The sequence below is a fragment of the Protopterus annectens genome, chromosome 12.part0 (assembly GCF_019279795.1).
Source record: "Protopterus annectens isolate FY-2018-M chromosome 12.part0, PAN1.0, whole genome shotgun sequence".
In the NCBI taxonomy this organism is placed as follows: Eukaryota; Metazoa; Chordata; order Ceratodontiformes; family Protopteridae; genus Protopterus; species Protopterus annectens.
The window spans coordinates 1,185,090,797-1,185,114,151 of NC_056746.1; the positions used below are offsets into that span (position 1 = coordinate 1,185,090,797).

General features: G+C 42.0%; 1 protein-coding gene across 2 annotated transcripts in view; it reads right to left on the reverse strand.

Annotated features, from left to right (window-relative positions):
* The window catches only part of LOC122817075 (phospholipid transfer protein), a 257,047-nt gene that overhangs the window by 111,991 nt on the left and 121,701 nt on the right, over window positions 1-23,355 (reverse strand). For both annotated transcript variants that reach the window (XM_044090228.1, XM_044090227.1), the window contains exon 9: window positions 18,056-18,232. In XM_044090228.1, coding sequence (XP_043946163.1) covers window positions 18,056-18,232 — 177 coding nt within the window. The remainder of the gene's footprint in view (window positions 1-18,055; window positions 18,233-23,355) is intronic.

The window sequence follows — 23,355 nt, forward strand, 5'->3', positions numbered from 1 at the left end:
TGATCCCAGTCCCCAAACCTCCACCTCTTTAAAGGAGCTCTCTCTTTCTCTTTCTGCATTCTTAATTTTCTTCCACAATCTAGATCTACCACTAAGCCTGGTATACTAGCCCTTCAGTTAGGACTCCCACTGTTATGCCATAGCAGCAAACAAGTAACTTTTGCAGCCTTTGCGTCTGTAATACAACAGTGGTCAATAGCTATGAAGGACAATGCTGGAAGCACTTCTATACAGGTGCTTAGTTTGTATTTCCCATCAAGGATAGTAAAGTGCCAATAAGCAGTGCAGGAAGAAAAGCCCTTAAGAATGGAAGAAAAGAACTGCCACCACTTTTGGTTATGTCTGCCCTCACCAAGAATGATACCGCAGTATAAAGAAAAAAATATCAATTTCAACAATTGGCTAAGCTTCTGGTGTCATTCAAAGGGGATCCAGTGTCTGTCAGCCTGGGACAACATGCTCGACAGGCCTCATTGCTTCCCAAGAGATGGCTTGCACCTGTCACCCCTAGGCTTTTGAATACTGGCCAAGGCTCTTGCTGACCCCATAGTGCCTTTTTTAGGCAAGGCTCAAAAGTCAAACCCACCTCCATAAACAGCACAAATAAAAAAATGAGGGTTATGTTACTCAACGCCAGGAGTTTAAATCTCAAAATGCATGCACTCGAAGCACTCCTCAGTATGGAGAACGTCGACATCTGTGCAGTAACTGAAACCTGGTTCAAGGCTCCACGGAGCACCCCAGCACTACCGGGCTACAACTTGGCCCAATGGACTATCCTGGTAAACCAACTGCAAATAAACCAACTGTATCCATATTCATCAAGGATATCTACACCTCCAGGTTAGTGGCGCAGCATGATACCTCCGAGATCATACATGTGCAACTAACATCAGGCGAATCTGCAATGCAAATTGTGGCCTGCTACAGATGACCCTCCATAACCCAGGACCACCACTTCGCCTTTCTGGAGAAACTGGAAAACATGAAGATCCTACCGAACACCCTGATATTGGGCGATTTCAATTACCCTACCGTTAACTGGGAAAACTACTCAAGTACAAACTCCCAGGTCCAGCGCTTCCTGGAATTTATCAACTCAAATGCCCTGGATCAGCTGGTCTACTCCCCTACCAGAAGTGAAAACATATTGGACCTGGTCATCACCAACATGGGCGACAGGTGTTCCACACCAGAGGTCAACCCGTCACTGGTTAGATCAGACCATAAACTAATCATTCTGGATGTCCACACCATACCACTACCTCCAACCAAGGAAACCACAGTGAAAAACTTTTCTATAGCAAACTTCACCTTACTTAAGACAGAAGTGGTAAGTTTCACAGCCCCCATGCTAAAGGATAACAGTGTCCAAGAAGCAGGAACCTTTACAAATGCACTCTATGAGCACCTACAAGGATGGATGGATCGTGCCATCCCTAGCAAAACCAAGACTCACTCCCCTAAGAGAAGGAAACCAGTCTGGTGGACCCCTGCCATAAACAGGCTATACAATAGAAGGAGGAAACTAGTTCAGAAAAAAAGCAAATCCCAAGAAAGAAAGACATCCCTGATCAGTATCAGTAAGAAACTAAGGTCCCTCATAAATTCCTCCAAGGCTAACTTTGAAAGAAAAATAGCCAAGGATTCAAAAGATAACCACAAAGCCTTCTTTAGCTATGTCAAGAATCTAAGTGGCAACTCACAGATATGCTCTGAGCTAGTGCAAAATAGCACAAAATACACTGAACCCACTGATACTGCCAACATCCTGGCAGATAGATTCAGTGCAAACTCCACCCCCCCCTCTCATCCCGAAAATGGCCCACAACAATACCAGAAAAGTGTAGTGTCCTGGAAATCATAGACGCACAGGTGAAAATAGCCCTTTCAAAAGCCAAAAGCACAATGTCAGTGGGTCCAGATGGTGTCCCAGGCTGCATCTTGCACGAACTACAGAATGAAATAACCCCCCACCTAAACACACTGTTCTACCTCAGCCTCTCCACAGGCTACGTGCCCATAGAATGGTGCACAGCAACAGTTATTCTACTCCACAAAGGAGGGGCCACAACTGACCCTGGTATCTATCGCCCCATAAGCCTGACTAGCCTGGTCTGCAAGGCTATGGAGCGCATCATCATGGAACTCATTAACAAAGACATTGGGAACCTCCAAACACTTGATCCAACCCAGTTCGGCTTTGTTAAGGGCAGATGATGCCTACTAAACCTGGTTGACTTCTTTGTGACAGTCACCAAGGCCATAGATGAGGGGAAGGTAGTTCACACAGCCTACCTTGACCTCACCAAGGCTTTTGACACCATTCCCCACTCGGTAATTATAGAAAAACTCACCAGCCTGAACATAAACCCCTACGTCACAAGATGGGTTGCCAACTGGCTTACAGACAGAACTCACACGGTAAGAATAGCGGGCTCCAGGTCCGACTCTAAACCAGTCACAAGTGGTGTCCCACAAGGTTTGGTCCTGGGACCCCTACTGTTTAGCATATACTTCTCAGAAGTACAGGCAAACACAGAAGGACTATGGCTAACCAAGTTCACCGATGACTGCAAACTGGGAGCCATAATTGACTCCCCGGCTGACACGGACATTCTCCAAAAGGGCCTTACTGAGATGGACACCTGGTGTCAAAGTCCTGGTCTCAAGCTAAATGCCAAAAAATGCATAGTCATCCCGTTTGGGAAAAACAAAACACCCATGAATTACCACATAGGTGGCAGCCCCCTTAATACAGAAGAGGTAATAAGAGATCTGAGGACCCAGGTAGATAGTAATCTCTCCTTTGACAATCATATTGCCAAAGTAGTTAGGAAATCCTTCTATGTAGCCCATCTAATTACTAAAGGGTTCACATCTAGAAATAAAGAGGTTATAGTGCCCCTCTACTCGTCACTCATCAGACCCATCATAGAGTACAATGCCCCGTTTGGGATGTACCTCACAAGACACTTCCAACAGCTGGAAAGACTACAAAAGTACCTCACCAAGAGGATTACTGGCCTCAAACATATGTCCTATGCAGCCCGACTGGAAAAACTCCAGCTGTACTGAGTGGCATATCATTTACTCAGAGGTGATCTCTGCCTGACTTACAAAGCCATGTCAAACTCAGAATTGATGGACATGCTCCACCTAAAGAAATCCAAGTCACTGCGAGTCACTCACTCTAGTGAGCTAAACCTCACCACAACAATAAATAGAACATGCTGGAGGGATAGATTCCTGTCACAGAGACTCCCCATGCTTTGGAACAAAATTCCTAACTACATTAGGCAGAGCCCCTCGCTAACACTCTTCAAGAGAAACCTTGACGAGTGGATGGATGACAGAAAATACATCCCTGGGATCACTTCATTGGCTCTTCTTGACAGAGGCTCAGTTCATTAATCAATGGGATGGCGAAAGCTGACACACTCTGGCTAGGCTTACAAATGCCCTTGGGCAGATAGCCTAGTACCTACCTATGAACCTATGAATCACATGGACTTGGTTCTGATTTCCCTTCCAGAAGACAAAGAAAGCACCATTCACAGCATGTCTACAACATGTGCAGTGAGAAGCATATCTTGTAAAATGTGCAAGCCCTTGCTTGCATTTTTAGTCTCACTGATAGCCTTGTAATTCAGGGAAAAGTGGGCTGCCAAGATTTTGAGTTTAGTATCTCTTTTTATCTACAAATAGAGGGTCTGGTAGCTAGTCTGACTAGCAGGCAAGCTTTTCAGAGTACAAACTGTCCTGCGTATCCTATATATTAGGGGGAATGGTACGTACTCAGGTAGCAGTGCCCTCAAGTTTACTGCAACATTTCCTTTCAGCATAATTTGCATGCCCTTGCTGCAAAGTTCTGATCATGAGGCTGCTGGAAACTAGCTATTATAAATGAAAGTGGAGGTCATAATGGTAATGCATCCACTAAGGCCCTTTATTTTGGGAAGAAAAAGATAGAAATGAGTCTTAAGACTACAACTTTTCTATAACAGTTAATGCATATTTTACATATTGTGCCAACATTTTCAGCAAGCCCCCACAAAAAAAAGAAAAAAAAAGAAAAAAGAAAATCTACAAAAGGCCCAGCGAAGCTAAAATATTCACTGTTTAATACCTTAAAACTCCTGTAGTGGAGACCATGGGATATATGTAAATAACTTCAGCATTTTATCTATATGGCTACTGAATGCTCCTGACTTTCTACTTTTCCTTTTTAAGTCTTTACTGGTGCATCACTAGCAGAAGACATGTTATGTTTGGTTTACTATCATGTTACTGAATCACACAACACATTTTTAAATAAGAAATGAATGTATTTGCTGCATTTAGTGTTACTGAACATTGAAAATTTTAAAACATAACTGATGTGACGGTCGACATTCAATTATTCAGAATTTCATGAATCAATGGAAGTATAACCATGTTGATGTATTATTATAGTGATATCTTCAGTTTCCCATTTGTACTTTCTTTTGTGTTTTGTACCTGAGTTGTATGTTTTACATTTTTCCCCATTGATAGGATCTGAAGTGTTCTGCCCTGCACTTCAGTTAGAGATGTCCATCATCTGTGATCAACGTAATTTAGGTAAGTACTTATTTCTGCAGGCATTGTTAATACAGTGCCATAGAGTATAGCTGACCTCACATCTGCTTTGATGTACAAGAAACATATAGGAGCTTTCTGGTAAGTATATCACTGAAATTTCCTGTTCGTATTAATCCTTAACGTCGACATCACAACGTCAAGTTCCTATTACCAAATGGGTACTGCTGTTCACTCAAGTGGATTTAAAATAATTGGGTACGACACTTTTACTTTTACAGAGTATGCATTCGATTAATCATATTTCGTCTATGTGCACTTCAGTTATATGGTAGTAAACCGCCATGTTTCACTGTTTTTCTGAGTTCATCAGTACAGCATAAGTAGATTGTTTGGTCATATTTTAGAAACACACAGCTTAAAAAGAAACCTGATGACCAAAACATTAGATGACTGGAAAATATCCCAAATAACATCCAAACCAAAGGGTAAAAAAGTCATTCAGGCAAACCATATAGTAAAAGGTACAAGAAAGACCCAACAAAGCTAGAGTCTTTATAGTGTAAACTGCCTGCAGTGAAGGATCATGGGATATATGTAAATGACACCTTAAGGACATAATAGGGTTTTCAGTCTCATCCTCTCTACTGATCTAGACAAAGTACTAATGCTCAGCTGTTGGCCCGTAATTAGACAATCTGGAAAGGGTGCGTGTTCAGTCACTGACATTAATATTTCTGCCCACAGAGGCACATAAAGGCTTCTATAACACTGCATACATCAACTCCTTTTGCTTCATATATATATAATGTTAACGTAATTTGTTGTAGTCTGATACAAGCCTGCTTCTATCACTATGACCAAGGGGAGAAAGGTACAACCACTAAACCCATAATAAATTTGTTTCTTAATAATTATTGTTTGTTGCATTATTCTTAATGCTAAGAGTGGCAAAAATCACATCCTAGAGGTTGCCATGTAATTTGTTATGAAGGAATCATTCAAGATGGACACCTTGAGAACTTAGGCCTTTTGCAGCTTGATATATGTGCTACCAGTTATGAACAGCATATATAACTATAGCACCTGGAGATAAAGTTAACTGATAGCTTATATTTCTGCCAACTTTTAAAAATAAGCAAAAGAACTTCAAGGCTTGTTATTTCTCCCCTCTGAGTATCAAGATCTTGTTATGGTGGAGGGGCTGAATACCTCTGTATTCTTAGGGCTACACTCCCTGCAGTTTTCTCATCCTGCTAGGATCACCTTTGGAAAATTCATCAGCTTAAGGGACAAAGAGCAATCCAAAATTAGACCACCAAGATGGTTTAGTTAAGGATTTGGAGAGCTTCACTTTGGACAACACTACTATAACTTACCCTGGAGCCAGTACTGGGTGTATTGTTTGCCAGTGAATGCATGGCAGCCCAGCATCATTCCTGGTGATGGCATTTGCCAATGAATGGTTGGAGGTCTTAGTTCTATACGCATCATAGGTTCTAGAACCAGACTTCTTGATCTAGGATAGTCCACCCTCTTTCCCCCCATTCTGGACTTGCCCCACAGGAGAGATCCTTGGTACATGTAGTGGTATTCAGAAGCCTCCCCCCAAATGGGGAGGGGGTGCACAGCTGAACTTTATGCCAATAGGATGCAAAGGCACTTCAATGTGATTGGAAAGTTTCAGAAAGGAAAAGCTTCTCTGTTGTCTGTGCAGAAGTACCCAAGAGCAACTCAGATTATGGCCTTCTTGGATAGCATGAATATGGTGCTTGATAGCTACTATCTACTGACTGCCATCATTCTGGAAGTGTTCAGTACTGACATAAGGAATGGCAGACAAATCTGAAAGGATGTGATTGAGAAGAACAGGTTGTTCAAAGTGAAGCTGAGAGGTGAACTGCTACTGGACGTCTCTACTAATTATGGACTGTCCATAATAAACATCCTCATTAGTGCACTAGAACAAGTGTACCTTAGGCCATTGTCCAGTATTTGACTTCACATTAATGCCACATTTAAGACAGTATGCACTGGACAGACAGTGCAAGAGAAGTGCCGAGGTATTAGCCCATCATCACTCAGCTGTGAGTTGGATCAAACTGCCATGGTTGTGGATAGACAGATCTAGAGAACGCAAACATGTAGTGAGGGGGCATTGAAAATGCTTAGCTGATGCTTCTGTGTAGATGAGCTCAGCTCCCACTGCAAGAAGAGCTTCTCTCATATACAGGCTGTGGGCAGAGGCATGGAATCTGAATGGACACTGTTAAAGAACTCAGTAGCTGAGGCAGTGTCATAGAGCTGTGACAAAAATGTGGTTGATACTGTGGTGATAATCCTAGAACCTGCTGTGGACATCTACAGTGGGGACAGCTCTTATGTTGAAAGAGACTTTCATTACAATGTTGGGGTAAGGGTGGTCTCAGGATCTAACTGAGAGATGCTGATGGGCCAGGAAGGCAGCAGCTAAGGTTTTCACAGAACTGAAAGTCTGGGAGGAGTTTGTTAAGGCTATGGAGAATGACTCTGAGATGACCTCAAAGAGGTTCTGCCAAGCCATTGGGTGACTCGAGGGAAGGAGATAGGCTGTTCTCAGCAACAGTGCAGAAATTCTGACTAAGCCTGGGGTGCTGTTGGAAATTAGAAGCAATGTCAGAAATATTCACCATATAATTAGATGACATACACTGGTGTCGGTGATAGAAGCTAACAGACCATATAACCGATCCCAGTGCCAGTGTCCATATATATGAATTTCCTTCATAAGTATTCCATTGTAATAGAGAATGCAAAGTTGTAGCAGGGTGTTGGAATAGCGTAACGTGTTTGCAAAGGTAGCACAAACTGTGACCGATAATTAGAATTATTATTATAGTAAAAGGCAATTTCACCATTTTGAAGACACTCTATAAATGAAATGGAGACAGCATTAAAAAAGATTCTCCTGTTGAACAGCAAAACTCCACAGCCTGTGCCCATTTTTTAGATAAGAGGCAGGGTGGTAAATCAGTAGGGAAAGTAAAGCCATTTCTATGACTGACAAGTTACTTAGCTTGTACTTTCATAGCAGAAATGAAAAAAAAAAAAAAACAGGAGAAGGAAAGGCTCCTGTTTGGCACATCAAAGTTGCATAACCTGTATTTATCCCAGCTGAGGGGCAGAAAGCTATTTTACAAAAGAAAAGGTATCTGCAGTACAAAATAATACCACAACTTATAAAAATGCATAAACAAATAAAATGAGCAAAATGAGTGGTAAAAGTCAAAGTATTCACCAGAGTTTTAAGTGCTTTTGTACTTTATTTATGGGACTTCATTAGAGAAACCAGTCATTCAGCATACATATGAAAAAACAATAAAATAAAAATTTAAGATAAAAGTCATAGCATGTAAAATTTTTACTTTTGTGATTTTCATCTGCCTGCCTATAATATTCTCTAAGTTTTAATAAACTAGTAAGTGAATCCATTTAATTTATACCTTATATCTTATCTTTCTATTTTATTGTTTTGTCATAGTGTAATTAATATATTGTGTCAATTTATACTGCATTCATATTTTATTACAAAAAGATTTATATTGTTAGCAGGACACCTTTAAAAGGTTGATTGTTTGTTAGTCATGTGATACATTATGTATATAAACATATGTATGTTGAATGGCTGTTTTTTCTGATGAAGTCCCATAAATAAAGGGGGAAATCACTTAAAACTCTGGTGAATACTTTGGTTTATCTGCAGTACGGCCAGACCATTCATCCTCTACTTTTATTATAAAAATGGTTAAATTAAAGTAATGTTGTAACAATGAGTCAGTAGGTACTAGAGGTTAACAGCAGTTTTACTGCCTGTCATCAGGGCACTCAAAAGCAGAACATCTCTGACACTGTGCCAATAAACCTGTCACTGCAAACACTGAAGGTATACCAAGTTAAGTCTCAAGTGTGTGACAGTTTATTACTAGTGCTTCTAACAATGATGCATTTTTTAAACTTTTTTATCAAGATCAAAATGCTGCATTTTGCTTTCCCAGGAACATAAAATGCAAAACAAGAGTCTTTCCGCTCAGTCTAATAAAATCAGTTCCAGCTGTTTGTTACTACTTGAGATGATGTTATGAAATCAATTTAGTTGACTTTTTATCAAGAGTAAAGTGCTGTAGGTTGCTTCTGTGTGATCATTTTTTACTCTTAAGATCAAGAAAAAAAACTGTTTTGTTTCCTTGCTCCTCTGACAGTGATTAAAAAAGCAATTAGTAATCAATAGCATAAGAGCATACTGCTTAAGCTTTGAGTCTTTGGCAACTGCTTGATGATTGTGCTGACAGCACTTCTGAAAGCAATTTAATTTTTATGAAGAGCAAAATGCTGCACGAAAAAGAAAATGTTGATTGTTGTTTCTCCCGGATCATAAACTGCAAATCACGAACATACATATATACATACATATATATGTACATACATACACAAACACACACAGATATATATATATATATATATATATATATATATATATATATATATATATATATATATATATATATAGGCAACACTACATACAGAATACTTTGCTCCAAACTGGAATGATAGCACATAAAAATGGGGTGGGGGGGACAAAGGCCCAAAAATAGGGATATATTTTAAATATTGCTCTTATAAACTTAGAAAATTGCTACGTTAACAGGCTTTGTTTTAACATACATTTTCTGAAGGATCTGAAGTCTGAAACACAAATGTATGTCATTATTTAATTACTTCAATCTCCAGATATTCCCAGGGATTTGCCAGAAAACCACACATTTTATGAGGAATAGACCAAAAATATAAGGGAAAAATATCGACATTCTGCAAAAATCTGTGCAGTTGAGAGGTATGCCCACTATGCATGTCTCAGTGAGATACAAATACATACAAGCCATATGTCACTTGCTGAAAGCAGACTCTTGATTATAGTCACGTGGATGACTTTTTTTATCAGGAAGTAAGAAAAGGAATATAAAACATTATACACATGGCATTCTGTAGATTGCACAGCAAACATTTACTAGTCATCATGGATGGAATGAGAAACATGAGTGATAAAACTTAGCAATTTAAAGCTGAATTTAGAAACTGAACAAAATAATGGCTAAGGTCACAAAGTAACATAAAACATTTATTTTTATAACACTGCTAAATTGTAAATTCCCATAGATGCAAAATGCATTATTCAACAGTGAACTGTAAAATCATCAGCAAAGAGTAAAAGGTATGTTTTTTTAATATTTTTCAAGTCCAGCTTCAATAACCTTCAAGGTGACAAATACCTGTGAGTGGCCTAATTTAACTATCTTATGTGCTAATTCATCACAGTCTGAAATGTCATTCTGTTAGAGAAGTTACACTTCCCCTCATTATACTCACATCACTAGGAATAAAGGCCCAACAACCAAGGGTGGCAGTGAGACCCTGGTAATGAATGACACAAGATTGTGGCACTAGGTAGCAGGCATCTTAATTCTATGTGTTGTTGCATTTCTAATACTTTCCTCTATGCACTATCAAGGCTGGCATGTAAACTGTGTTGGATGTGTATAATAACATCAAGTTTACATATGACTGACAGACGTGGCTTCTAACCCCTACAATGCTGCCATCAATGTTTGATATGATAAAAAATCAGCAATAGGGGTTTGACTCCTACCACTGGTACCAGTTAATATTCAAAGGGAATGCAGCAAACAAGCACTACCGCCTTGGGTAAAAGTCAATATCTGCCACATTCAGAAAACTATGCTCTGCACGACTACTTCTAAGAATTATAATCTAAGGTTCCCAAGGATTTCACTCACCTCATATCAAGCTTAGTGGCTTTCAATATAACATTACCTATAGTAATTAAAACTTAACCAGAATTATTTTACGCATGCACGCACACACACACACACACACACACACACACACACACACACACACACACAATGGGGGGGGGTAAATGATGACTCTCCAGTACCAACTTCTTCCTTCCTATCAATTAAAGCAAATAATAGCAAAGAACAGCTTACTGATTACCCCTAAAATAAACCAGCTTTTAACAATACTATTGAAATGGTAGCAATTAGCTCTGAGTGTTTACCCTTCTCAATGGGCATATGTGGGCATATGTAAAATGCATAAATCCTTTAACCAATTACAAAATCATCATTCACAAGCATCTAAAGTTGAATAATAGAAGAATTTACATGAAACAAAATATTTTTCCTAAGTAAGTAAGACAGACAATGGTCAGAAAAAAAGACTTTAATATATAAACCAAAAATGATAAGCTTCTGGCTAAAGATATGCTGTACCCTTACTGCTTCAGGCTTTTAAATCCAAAATGGGATTCCCTACATGTAGTTTAGCTGAGCTTTGTCTCCAAGGCTCTTCTCTGCCAGTGACTCTTGTAGTTCCTGTAGTTCTGTAACTTTTAGTTATGTACTCACCATAACTTCAGATGTTTGGGATCCATCTCGCCTACATTCTGACTGATGGGTTCGGAGCCGATCCCTCGGCTCCGACTATGCCAAAGAGCGAAGTCTCTTATTGGCTGAGCTTATTATATCCCAGGATGCACCACTACCAGTCCCCCAGATCTAGTTTGTCCGCATACATGCACACATGCACGCACTGATTATATAACATCGTCAGATGAAACAAGATAAAACAGTAGAACTCAAAACCGTTCAATCTCTTCTGATCTCCAAGGCAGGGGGAAGGAGGGTGGGTATTAGGAATGTAGGCGAGATGGATCCCAAACATCTGAAGTTATGGTGAGTACATAACTAAAAGATGTTATGTGATCCTATCTCGCCTACATTCTGACTGATGGGACAGCGTCCTAGCACCTGAATCCTGGGTGGCTCACTGGAAAACACTCCTGAGTACCGTGGAACCAAATGATGCTCGCCCTTTAGATGCCACATCCAATTTATAGTGGGAAATGAAAGTGTGCGGATTGGACCAAGTAGCCACAGCACAAATCTCGATATAGCGAGCTTGGAATGAAAAGCTATAGAAGTCGCCATAGCTCTGGTAGAGTGAGCTTTGATAGATGTTGTAAGTTGCTTATTCAAGAAGAATAAGCCTGAGTTATACAATCTCTAATCCATTTGGAGATAGTAGCTTTTGTGATGGTTTGACCCAATTTATTGTCGAAGGACACAAACAACTGGTCTGACTTACGAAATTGCTGAGTCCTGTCTAAATAGAAGCGCAATTGCCTGTGAACATCCAATTTATGGAGAGTGTATTCTGCTTCATTGGAGAATTTTGGGAAGAAAACTGGTAGCTCTAGAGATTGTTGGAGACAGAGATTAGAACAGACCTTTGGGACAAAGGATGGATTAGGTCTAAGTGATACTCTATCCTTGTGGAAAATCAAGTACGGTGGTTTAATAGACAGGGCTTGAAGCTCTGAAACTCTTCTTGCAGAAGTAATTGCAACTAAGAAGGCAGTTTTCCAAGACAGATATTTTAACTCACATGTAGCAGCCGGTTCGAAAGGGGAAGATGTTAATGCACGGCACCAAATCAAGATCCGGATGAAAAACTGGGGTCTTAACAGGCCCGCACCTTTAATGAAAGTTTTGCATAGTCTGCTGCTCATCAATGGAGGATCCATGGATTCATGGAATTTAGAGATAGCCGCTAGTTGGACTTTAATAGTAGAGACAGAAGATCCTTGATTAAACAGGGATGTTAAGAATTTCAAAACCTCTGGGATTGGAGCAGTGATAGGGTCTATGCCCCTGAGTTGAGCCCAGATAGCAAACCTCTTCCACTTACTGAGATACAATTTCTTAGTGGTGGGTTTGTGGGCTGAAGATAAAATGTGAATAACTTCCGGGTCTAATGTGTGACTTCTGACTAAAGTCGGAAGTGGAGGAGCCAAGCTGTCAACTTCAAGGAGTGAAGGGACTGATGCTGTCGTCCCGACTGATGAATTAGCAGATCCGGAGTTAGATCTAAAGTCCAAGGATTGTCCACAGCATGTTTCTTCAGGTAGGGAAACCATACCTGACGAGGCCAGTATGGAGCAATTAGTATCATTGTGGACCCCAATTGAGAAGCTTTTTGAATGACTTTGGAGAGAAGTGGAATCGGAGGAAAGGCATAAAGTAGCCCTGTTGGCCAAGGTTGTGCTAGAGCATCCATAGCTGCTTCCCCTTGATGTGGAGTCAAGGAGAAGAACCTTTGCACTTTGTGTTTAGTGGTGTTGCAAATAGGTGCACCCCATTTCCTGAAAACCTGAGCTGCTACTGTTTGTTTAGGGACCACTCGTGAGGAGAGAGAATTGTTCTGCTTAATCTGTCTGCCAATATATTTGATTTCCCGAATGTGGGTCGCTACCAAGAAACGGCTGGTAGCTACAGCCCATTCCCACACCCTCATGGCCTCTCTGCAAAGGTAAGATCTGGTCCCTCCTTGTTTGTTTAGATACCAGACCACCGACATGTTGTCTGTGTGGATGGCGATTATGCCCTGAGGGAGAAACTTGTGTAAGGCCTGTAGGGACAGAAGTACAGCCCTCATCTCCAATACATTGATGTGGAGAAAAGTTTCGTCTGGAAGCCAGGAGCCCTGAACTAACCTGCCCAGACAATGCCCCCCCACCCTGTCTGGGAGGCATCTGTCGTCAGGGTGACCACTGGAGAGGGAACAACAAAAGGGCTTCCCTGATTTAGATTGGATGTCTGAAGCCACCAGCGAAGGTCCCGCTTGCATGTTTCTGTAATCATAATGGGGTGATTGAGGGGAAGATCCTGAAAGGACCATTGAGTTGACAATAGCCACTGAAGAATCCTCATGTGCAATCTTGCCAGAGGAACTAGAAGAACCGTGGCAGACATCGAACCTAAAACTTGTAGGACCATCCTGGCTGGGGCTTTGGATCTTGAAATCAGGGCTTGAACTTGGCCTTGTAAAGTTTGGATCCTTTCGGTAGGAAGAAAAGCAGCATCAATTTTGAGTCTATCTCTGCTCCTATGAACCTTATGCGCTGAGGGCAGCAAGACAGACTTTGACCAATTGAATGTAATTCCCAGGGTAGCACCCAGGGAGATGGTGGCTTTGAGGTTGTCCATTAGTAGATGCCTGGTGGTGGCAGTCAGGAGCCAGTCGTCCAGATAGGGAAACACTTGGAATCCAAGACTCCTCAGGTGAGCAGTCACTACTGCCAAACACTTGGTGAACACCCTGGGGGCTGTGGTGAGACCAAAGGGCAGTGCACAAAATTGGAAATGACTGTCTCCCAGGCTGAAGCGCAGATACCTCCTGGACGCCTGATGTATCGGTATGTGATAATAGGCGTCCTTGAGGTCTATGGAGCACATCCAAACATCCTTCTCCAACAATGGGAGAATGGATTGTAACGTGACAATTTGGATTTCGTGACGGATTGGTTTAGTCTGCTGAGATCCAATATTGGTCTCAGGTCCCCTGTCTTTGGCACTAAAAGAACCTTGAGTAATTTCGGATCCGATCTGGTCTGTGGGGACCGGTTGGATGACTCCTTTTCCAGCAGCTTTAAAGCTTCTGCGGCTGCAATTTCCCTTTGACTGGGTGGTGGGTCCGGGATTTTTGGACGGTGGGGTGAGCATGTGAATGGGATGGTGTAACCTCCGGCAATGATCCGAAGCACCCATCTGTCCTGAGTGATTGACTCCCAGGCTTTTAGGTGCTTGGCAGCGGCACCCGACTGGCTCGAGCAGCACAGCCGGGCAATCCCTCATGAGGTGTGGGAGGCTGAAGAGCCACGAAAGGACTCATGGTCTCCAGAATTGCGGGGCCCTCTGCCGCCTCTGGGACGGCGTCTCCCAGAAAAATTTCCCGTCCTCTGCCTCTGGAAGGAATCTTCCTGCTGTTGAGGAAAAACTTACGTGATTACGGAACCACATCTTCCCTCCTCCTTTAGCCTTGGGATAAGGCCAAAAGGGAGTGGAATAACGGGCACCTACGGCAGATAAAGTTTTTCCCTCTTGCTCACAGCGGGTAAGGGTGTCCTTAACCTTAGGTCCAAACAAAGAGGACCCATCAAAGGGAGCGTCGAAGGAAGACTTGAAGGCCTCCGCAACTGACACAACGGAGCCAGGCTTGTCTCCGTGAGCCACGCCTGTGCCTGCCGCTCTACCGCCTTGACGCATAGGAAATGAGCCTCATGGACGAGTTAGAAATTGACGTAAGGATAGCCAACTGAGAGCTAACCGACTGGGCTAGCTGCTCAGGTAGGTTACCGAGAGGGAATCTGACAGCTCCTTGACCAGATCCCTCTGAAGCCTTGTAAAATGTGCCAAATAATTCAGGGACCTTAAAGTAAAGGCCGCTGAAGTCAGGGTGCGCTTCCGGTCCATGCTCCTAGACTCCTTATTAGGAGGATGGACGGACTTTGAAGCCTCTGCCACGTCCTGTTGTGTAGCAGATGCCACCACCATGGCATCTACAGCCACGCCTTTAGTCAGGAACTCCTTCTCGGGTGGGGCAGACAAAAATTTGTTAGGACGAGCAGGGGCTGGTTCCACGGTATCTGGATGTTCCCGACAAACTAAATCCAGGAGCTTGTCGATGGGCGGAGACACCCAGGAGGCGGAAGGCTGAGCCCCAAAGGCCTTGAGGAGCACTGACTCATCAGCAGAGGGTTTGGATATCCAGCCGCCTCGTTGTTTGAGGATCTCTAAGATGTCTGCAAATGAGACATCATCCGAGGGCGACGGGACCCTCTGCATCATCAAGATCAGTGTCAGATGTAATAGACTCGGGAGTCCACGTGCTTCCTCTTGCACGATCTCTTCCTTGGGGTTCCTCTGAAGACAACTCTGAAGAACCCTCAGGAGGAGGGGAACCCCAATGGGGTAACCTCAGGCCCAGGGGCTCCGCTGCCTACGGACAGGAACTGCCAAAGACCCAGTCTCCACGCCCAGGGAAGGTAGAGATGGCCGAAGACTTGGCCAAGGCACTCCTCATAGCTCTGAAAGCCGGACCCCAGAATCCTGGGAGTGTCCGGTCTCGAGCCATGATAGCAGACGGAAGTCCCGAAGCACCGAGAGGGAGGCTCGGAACCGATAGCATAGGTCCCAAACATCCCCAGGTCCAGCCGAAGAAGTCCGTGTACCAAACTCGGACCCGAAGGCCGGGTTGGAGTAAGGGTCGGAGCCGACCCTAAGATCTCCACCGGCTCCAACAGCACCTGCTCCGGCGCCGAGCGGTCGGAGGAGGAATAGCAATGACATGGGCATGGGCCATCAGCTCCGCCAACTGGGTCGGAGCCGTAACAAATTTTGAAAGACTGGGGACTGGAACAGTCTTTGGAGCACCCTGTCTATATCCGAATCCGACATCCTCGATGACCTAGAGGATACTGAACGGGTTCGAGATGGCCTCTCCAACGGCCCCAAAGGGCTAGGGGACCGCCGAGGTGACTCGATGACTATCGGCGCCGAAGGAATACCCACACTAGTTTCCATCGGTGCCGAGGAGGACTTCGCGCCGAGGGAGGAGTCTGAGCGGCAACCTTTGTTGGCTCCGAGACCAGTGGAGCCGAAGGTGACCCGCCTCGATGCCCCAGCCATCGGCCCGAAGCCAGAGGAGTCGAGACTGGTGGCATCGAGGCAGACCGTTCGCCCTCGAAGTCCTTGGAGCCGAAGGAGAAGCCTGCCTATGTCTTTTGGCGGTCGGATCCGACGGACTGGTCGGAGCCGACGCCCTTTTTTAGCGGGAGAAGGAGAGGATGCTAAAGCTTCTTCAAAGGAGGGTTTTATTAAGCCTTTAAGAATGAGTTTATTTTTCCTCTCCTGGAGGACCCTCGAGGAAAAAGCGTGACACACACTGCATGACTCTTGTAAATGTTTTGCACCCAAACAATAAACACAGAGAGTGGTCATCTGTGATTGACATTTTAAAATTACATTTGGTGCATTTTTTAAAGCCCGAAGGCCTAGGATTCTGAGACATTATAACAATAATGCAGTAAAATCTCTGACAGCAAAAACAACACTATAATGTCTTAACTGACACTACAAAAATCAGTTTACAACTGCCGATTAGGTAACAATCCGGTTAACAACAATTAACTCAAGGGGATCTTAAAACCCCAAGGGTTTGAGAGGGGTTGACTGACCGCGAAAGGCCCTACAGATGAAGGAGGCATGAAATCAGAACAAACAAGCAATCACACTACAAGTTTTTCACTAAAAAAACTCCAATCACACACAAAAGCACAGAGTAGCCGTTAAAACAGCTTTTTATGATAAGAACAGCAAATTTCTGACAGAAAAAAGTAAGTTAAATACTACTCAGCTCAGCCAGCTCGAGACCCGCTAGTTAGCGCAAAGCGAGATCTGGGGACTGGTAGTGGTGCATCCTGGGATATAATAAGCTCAGCCAATAAGAGACTTCGCTCTTTGGCATAAGCGAGGAGCCGAGGGATCGGCTCCGAACCCATCAGTCAGAATGTAGGCGAGATAGGATCACATAACATCTATTATTTTTAACAAAGTTTCTCTATAAGTCCCAAAGAGGATTTTCTGTGACTTTAGTTTGAAATTTAAAAGATGCATTTCCTGATCCCATAGTTGCTTGTCCAAGAGGAAAGGAAAGTGTCAGCAAACCAGAATGATCTTGCATCAATAGGAACTAACCTAGCAATTTACAAGGCACACAGATCTGCACTGCAAATATGCACAGTCAAGAAGAAAGGATTTAGTTTGATTTTGAAGTATAATATACTTCCACAGTATCAAATGAAGTTATATACTGTATTACACATTTTGTTTTATGTATCAAACTCACTGAAAAACAAGTACAATGCAACTTAGCTTTAGCATAATGTCTATGTATGTTTTGAAACAACAGAAAATGTCCCGACATTACTAAGAACTTTGCAAACAATCCATAATACAATGCCTTCATTTATGCCAGTTTGATCAGTCTTATTGTATGTTAAGTTTCACTTTCCTGGCTGTAACCTGTCTTGGCTCTCCAGGCTTAGTTCTTCACAGCAATTACTTTTATCACAGAAGGACAAGCTCCTTCAGAGCCATCAAGTCGGCTGGAAGGAAAAAGTGCACATTCTTTTGGACTTTTTTCATCAATAAGTCAGTAACACAAACTCATGCATTATTTAAAAGGTGTCAACCAGAATCATAAATGTTGCCTCTGCTTAATCATATTTTCCCTTCATCCAGTTTGCTGTACATTTCTATAAGATGCATTGTGATAGGAAACAACCCAGTCGTTTCAGTTATATGTTTTTGTCTTTTGACACTATGAACAGGAACATTTATAAATCATTCCCATCAGGAAGTAGGAAAAAGATAAAACACTGAACTATGCTTAAGTTACATCTGAAAAATGAGAGAAAACAGTTGTACATATTTTGCTGCCCACAAAGACTTGCCTTTCTTCTGAAGTAGTGAACTTTAATTCTATTTTTAACATTACTAATGTTCCAAGAGCTGTTTACTATGTCATTAACTTTTACCTTTTCTCCAGAGATGTCCATGGCGAACACTCCAGCTTTGTAGTAAGCATCCATTGCTGAATCAAAGAAGTATTCCGAGAGCGCCACATACACCATACGCTCAGAATCTTTGATGATTGGGGGTACTGCAGAGTTTGGGAGAGTATCGTTTTCATTTGCACGATCATAAAACATTCCCTTTAGAAAAAAATAAAGGGAAAAATAAGTATAAAATGTATAAGCAAAACCTATCTCTGTATTTGTTAGAAAGACGATTACTACAACTACCCACATCACATAGATCTGTACCACAACTCCTCCTTTAGAGCATCCAATATTAGTAGCCTAACTATTTGTCCTTTACCGTATGAACTAACCAAAAGAATTACACAGAATGTGTACATTACTAATGGCTACCCTGTATCTTTTTTAGGTGAATTATTCTTTTGCATGTCTGAAACAATGGGCAGGGTTTGAGTCTAGTTTTCAGACAAGCAGCATTATTAAGCCAAAACCTGCTTAAAGGTAGTAACTGCAGAGCCCTGGATTAGCAATATGCATTATTCTACTTTTTAACTGATCTCACTGAATCACAAAGTAACTGGAATAATATATTCTCCTGCAGTTCCACTTGAGAATTAGACTGACTGTGGTACAAGAAAAGTTTACAATAGAAAAGACACTTGTAATACTGAATATTCCTGATAATATAGAAAGTGGCAATGGATCAAAATAAACCCACACAAATACAAATTTCAAATGAGCATTAGAATATTCTGATTTTATTCAAAAATACATTTGGTCCTCGTAATGACCTTGATGTTTTTTACCTATGACTAAGGCACTTAAAGATGTACACTAAATATAATACATCCAGCTTTTCAGAAGTCTTTAGGCCTTGATCTAGTTTCACAAAAAATGTCTTTTAATGATATTATACATCATGGATGTGAAGAATGTGTGTCGGTTATCAAGTATGGATTTGTCAAGTGAAGTTTGGCCAAATTTGGCACTGTCTGGTACAATTTATCACAGCAAAAGGTATGGCTTGCTGAATTTTGAATATTGGCAAAGTACTCTTACATAAACCCCACAAAATGTGCTACGTCCTCAGAGAGCTACATGCATAAAGTTTGTATTGTAGGGGCTTGCTCCTGCTTGTTAGGAATTTCAATGCACACATACTTTCATTAAAAAGAGAACTGGTAAGAGAAGTTCTTATATAATGTGTAGTACTTGAACTCATATAATTAAGTGGAGGTAGCATCTGGCTTATTTAGCAGCACGTAGGAGTGAACAGTTGTGTAAACAGTTGCGTAGGTCAATAATAACTAACTAGTGGTGTAATAACTAACTAGTGGTATACCTCAGGGTTTATTTTTTTGGTCCATTGCTAGGTAATATTTGCATTTTGTACATCTGACTTGCAGGCAGTAACTGATAATACAAGATACAGTAATAATGAAATTGCATCAATAATTCAAGATGCTCATTTAGAAACCTTTAGTCTGTACTTTTGGAAAACTGCATTTGGGTTTAAACAAAATATTCTTACACTCTGTATTTAAAAAGGCAAAGTCTTGCAATTTGGTAACAAGAAGTCTTGTGCTACTAAGTACAAAGAATGGATCTACTCTTGAAAATGTAAAACAGAAAAAAGGTTTAGGATTCATGAGATTTTTGTTTTTCATTTGTACGGCTGTGTTTAGTTATCTATTTTAGGACAATTAAGATGTTCTTTTTTATTTTACATTAAATTAAAATCAACAGATAGTGATGTGCCTGATCTGTGGCATTGACAGATGCCATTTTAACTGTCAGCACAACAACCTGGGGTCAAACTGTGGGTCTGAGTGCATGAAAAAAAAAAAACAGCCAGGGAATGATGAATTGGCAACTGACTTTGTCTTGTCTATCTTGGGGGGAGGGAGGAAGTTCTAGAATGCTATGTGATTAGTATTACCCTCTGGTGGAGGCCAGGTGGTCTATCAGCAGCAATAACACTGAAGACTGATACCTGGCCGTACAGGTAGCATGTCGTGTTGTAACTAGGTTTAGGTGTATGTGGACGTGGGCATGCTGCACTGGGCCAGTGCTGAGACCATGCTTTGGTAGCATGCCCATTACTTGTTACAGCAAGGGGAGTCTAATACATTAAAAAAATCGCAGGAAAGCTCCAAGGACAATGCTGTAGCAGGGCTAACCGATCTTCCCAGTTCAAAAGTTTTAGGATAGAGGCCTCCATTATTAGCCTACCCCCCCCAACATGAACAGCCCCACTCTGGGAGGGCAATGCAGGCACTCTGGTTTAGGGAACAAGGGTTCTCCCGAGATGTGGCTGATGATCAGAGTGCCATGGGAGCCAAAAACATATATAGTTGGGAACCAGTGGTGTAATAATAATACATTAATGTATATTAGAACTCAGACTCATATCTAAATGTATTATGTAACATGCATGTTATCATATTTATTAGAATATAGTACAATGTGACACAGCCTATGTTACAAAGGCTCTACAGCCAATACGGCCATGGTCCAGCACAACAGTCCAAAAATAAAGCCAACTATTAAGCTAATAACCATATGCCCAGGGTTATTTATACAAAGCCCTCCAGAACAACCACAGCTGCTTATGCAACTATTCAGCATATGCCTAAGGATGCTTAGCACATATTAATAACTTCCTTACATGTGCCTGATATAAGGCATTTATAAATCCCATGGAACATTTTTACCTAGGCCTTAAATAAAGACACACATAGAATAAATAAATATAAAGACATCAGTGAATGATGGTTAGAAAAGTTAGGCAGATTTAGTGATTATCATATACCAGAAAAGTCTGACTGGGCAGTGCCCATTCTCAGCAGCAGCCCAGGGAAAAATGCTTCACAGAGTTACATGAATGCATAATTTGGAAAAATGACTGCTATATAAGATCCACTTACCTGTAACAGTACATGTTTGAAGAACACATTGCCTTAGTGGCTCACAGGTTCAAAGGTGAATACTAGGCTAACTTCCTTGAAGGATCATTTTAAACCTAGCCAATAACGTGAGGTCAGAATCAAACCTTGTACATTGTGTTTATAAGGCAAAGTCCTTAACTATTACGCCGAACCAATCCCCTAAGGGACTCACTGAACATGGGGCATGAACCCACAACCCTAAGATTAAGAGTCTTATGCTATACTGACTGAGCTAGTCATACTACTGTGTGGCATATGGATAGTAGTGCCCTGCTACCCTCCCTCTGGCAGTCTATCAAAGGTCAGAACTCCTCCTATTGCCTATCTGTGGGTTTGAAGGACCAATCACCTGTCACAACCAAGACTGCCCTTCAGACCAACAAACAGGACCCTTTCAGTGTTTTAGGGTTCAGCATGAAGAAGAGATGAAAATTTAAGATTTCTGAACACCTTCTATTCCAAACCAAAAGTCTCACACACACACACACACACACACACACACACACACACACACACACACACACACACACACACACACACACAAAACAACAAGGCCGCTGAACAAAACTCAGTAGCAACTAAATAGATACAGCAAATGGGGGATATTGGAAGGGTACTGGCAGTAAGGCAGTATGTTCTATGAGCATCATCTGTTACAGATCAGTAGAACTTACTCAACTGTACTATGCTCAACAAACATGCTGCCTTACTAACATATGGGTAGATTCCCAGAGCTTACCCAACTTGGGGGTAGGAAGGATAAAGGTCGAGTAGCCCCTGGAGAACAGTACTTGTGAAGCCTTCTCTGGATTTAGAAAAGGCCGTTGCACATCCAAGGTTGAAGTATCCTCTCTCCCTAGACTGTGACTGAGAGTGAATTATGAGACCAATCTTGAAATAAAAGAAGGATTTGTATGTAACTTAAACCTGTACCATTGGAAAATCAAATAAAGATGTCCCACCATAACAGCTTTTGGCTCAGAAACTAGCCTTGCAGATGTCAAAGCTATAAAAAAAAACAGTTTCCCACATTAAGAACTTGAGATCAGTTTGAGCTGCTGGTTCAAAAGGTGATAAAGTTAATTTTTCAAGAACACAGTTGATACCCCATGAGGGAGAAATTTACTTGCAAGGCGGCTTCATATGCAAAACTCATTTCATGAACTGCTTTGCCAAATGAGAAAAAGAAAGAGGGAGATCCACAGGCAGAGACGCAGAGATGGCCACTGACTGCACCTAAATGGATGCACACAATAAGCCATCTTGAAGATGCTCACACAAATATTTCAAGATCAGAGCGATATTAACCTCAATGGACCCTCTGTTTCATTTTGGTACCATTAAGAAAACCTCATCCATTTATAAACATAAGATTTTCTAGTAGCAGGTTTTCTGGCCTTCTTTACCACCTGCTGCACATCTTCATGAAACAAGTACCTAAACGGAGTCAAGACTGAATCAAGTTAATCCAAATTGGAGTGCACAGTCACCCCTGAGACTGTGTGAGCAGATCCAGAATGTGAGGAAGTCTGTGGTAATTGCCCTTGACTAATCCCTTAAAAAGAAGAACCAACATTGCCTGGGCCTATAGGAGATCACCACAATGATCTTTGGCATTTCCTCGCTGAACCTTAAGAAGTAAATTGTGAATCAGTGGAAAGGGTGGAAACTCATACAGAAACATTCTTGACCACGGGAATGAGAATGCATCTGTCCTCCAAGCATGTCTGGAACAGAATTTCTCCAGCTGTCTGTGTTGAAGGGAGGTGAACAGTTATATCTGAGGCATTTGACACATCTGGAGTAGATCCTGGAACATCACAGCCTTGAGCTGCCACTCCTGTGGGTCTGCTCAGGATCTGCTTACTGTGTTTGCCAAATATTCTGCTCTGACAGATGTATGATACCTGAAGAGTCAGACAATGCTGTAAAGCCACACCTGAAGAGTCAGACAATGCTGTAAAGCCACACCTGAAGAGTCAGACAATGCTGTAAAGCCACACCTGAAGAGTCAGACAATGCTGTAAAGCCACACCTGAAGAGTCAGACAGTGCTGTAAAGCCAGTTCCCAGGCCATCACTGCCAACTGACACAGAGGGTATGACCTTGTAACCCTTACTTTCTTGAAGTACCACATCACTGTGGTGTTGTCTGTAACCATCATAAGAAGACATGGAATCCATATGTGGTAAAGGACTTTCAAAGCATGAATCTCCATCTCTGTGCATCCTTGGGCCCGGAAGTGGCTTGCAATTACATCCTTAATGACACAGCTCCCCAAATGAAGTCAGATTAATCTGTCCTGACAGATTGCACTGGCAACGGAGGGGAGAAAGGAAGTCTTGGATT